The 1314-nt window shown below is 58.4% G+C and overlaps 1 protein-coding gene across 1 annotated transcript; it reads right to left on the reverse strand.

Moving 5' to 3' along the window:
- Window positions 1-19: 19 nt before the first annotated feature.
- On the reverse strand, window positions 20-485 carry VDAG_02824 (uncharacterized protein; the record flags this gene model as incomplete). Its single annotated transcript, XM_009653477.1, has 1 exon — window positions 20-485. A coding segment is annotated over one exon (466 nt), but the record flags the coding sequence as incomplete, so codon positions are not given.
- Between the last annotated feature and the right edge of the window lie 829 nt (window positions 486-1314).

Genomic DNA, 1314 nt, shown 5'->3' on the forward strand with positions numbered 1-1314 from the left:
GCTGCAGCAGCGGCCTCACCCTCGGGCTCTCCTTGGCCGACAACAGGCTCAGCAGCCTCAGCGGGAGCCTCGCCCTCAGGCGCAGTGGGGGCCTCCCCCTCGAGAGTCAGCGACTGGTACTGCTGGATCGTCTCATCGGCGACGTCCGAGATGACGAGAATGCCGCCGCCAATCGGGTGCAGCTTGCCGTGCTCCTCAGTCCATCCAAAGGTCTTGCGGCCGTCGGCCTTGCGCGCATGCTCCTCCTCAATGTCGGCGACGCACTCCTCCGAAATGCCGTGCACGACGATGAGGTTGTGCGTCTCATCAATGGTGAGCTCCGTGTCGGGCGCGATGAAGCGCTCGCACGCCGCGTTGAAGGTCAGCCAGCAGGGCGCGGGGGGGATGACGCCGCCCGCGACGTCGGGGTCGGAGATTGGCGTGCAGCGCTTGATGAGGCCGGCTGAGGCCAGGGGGAGGAGGGCGGACAGGGCGAGCGCGTACATGGTTGTGGTGGTATATTCTTGGACTGCTTGTGCTGTTCGTTTGTGAAGGACAGAAAGAAGAGCCGTCTTGTATAAACTGATGGTTGCTGTGACTTTGAGGCTGAGACTGCGGTTTGCGGTTGTTCCTATCCTCCAGAAGTAGCGTGAAGAATCCCATATATACCCCACGGGGAACACATCTCTTGGCGATCGCGATCCCGACCGCCGGGTCGCCCAGGAATGAGAGTTGCGTCAGGCTGACGACCCGAGCTTGCGCGGTCGAGACAGGGCGGCCAAATCCTCTGACGGCGATGATGTTTGGGTCTTGCCAAGCTGCCGATGCACTGAAGTCTGGGATTGCACCTGTTCGGCACCATGTCCTGCCTATAGTGTACAAGAGCTTGAGCTTGCGTAGGGCAGGACTAAGTTCACCTGACCATTGGGTATCGACCTGAGCTGACAATTAGGTCCTCCTTTAATCTACGGTAGCCTATCTAGGCACTGACCTGACCATTGGGGGATGCTATAAGGTGCAACTAAAAAGTCTGACGTGACTCGGTCACTTAATACAATAGAGGCCAGATCACTGTTACGCACAGAAGTAGCTACGGCTCCGGTGCGGCTAGTAAGAGTTGGGTCTTGTGGACCAGGCATGCGTCACGCCAGGAACACACAGCCGAAGCTATATGGCTGTCCTGTACGTGTCAGATAGCTGAACTGCAACTATCTGCATAGGTAGGCCACGTAGGCTTAAGAGATCCTGGTAGGCACGAGCCTATAAGTCAGGCCACTTGCCCAACGCAGTTGGGCCTTAGGCCAGGCCTCAAGGTTGCCCCTGAGGATCTTTAAT

Source organism: Verticillium dahliae, genomic scaffold (genome assembly GCF_000150675.1).
Source record: "Verticillium dahliae VdLs.17 supercont1.4 genomic scaffold, whole genome shotgun sequence".
In the NCBI taxonomy this organism is placed as follows: Eukaryota; Fungi; Ascomycota; class Sordariomycetes; order Glomerellales; family Plectosphaerellaceae; genus Verticillium; species Verticillium dahliae.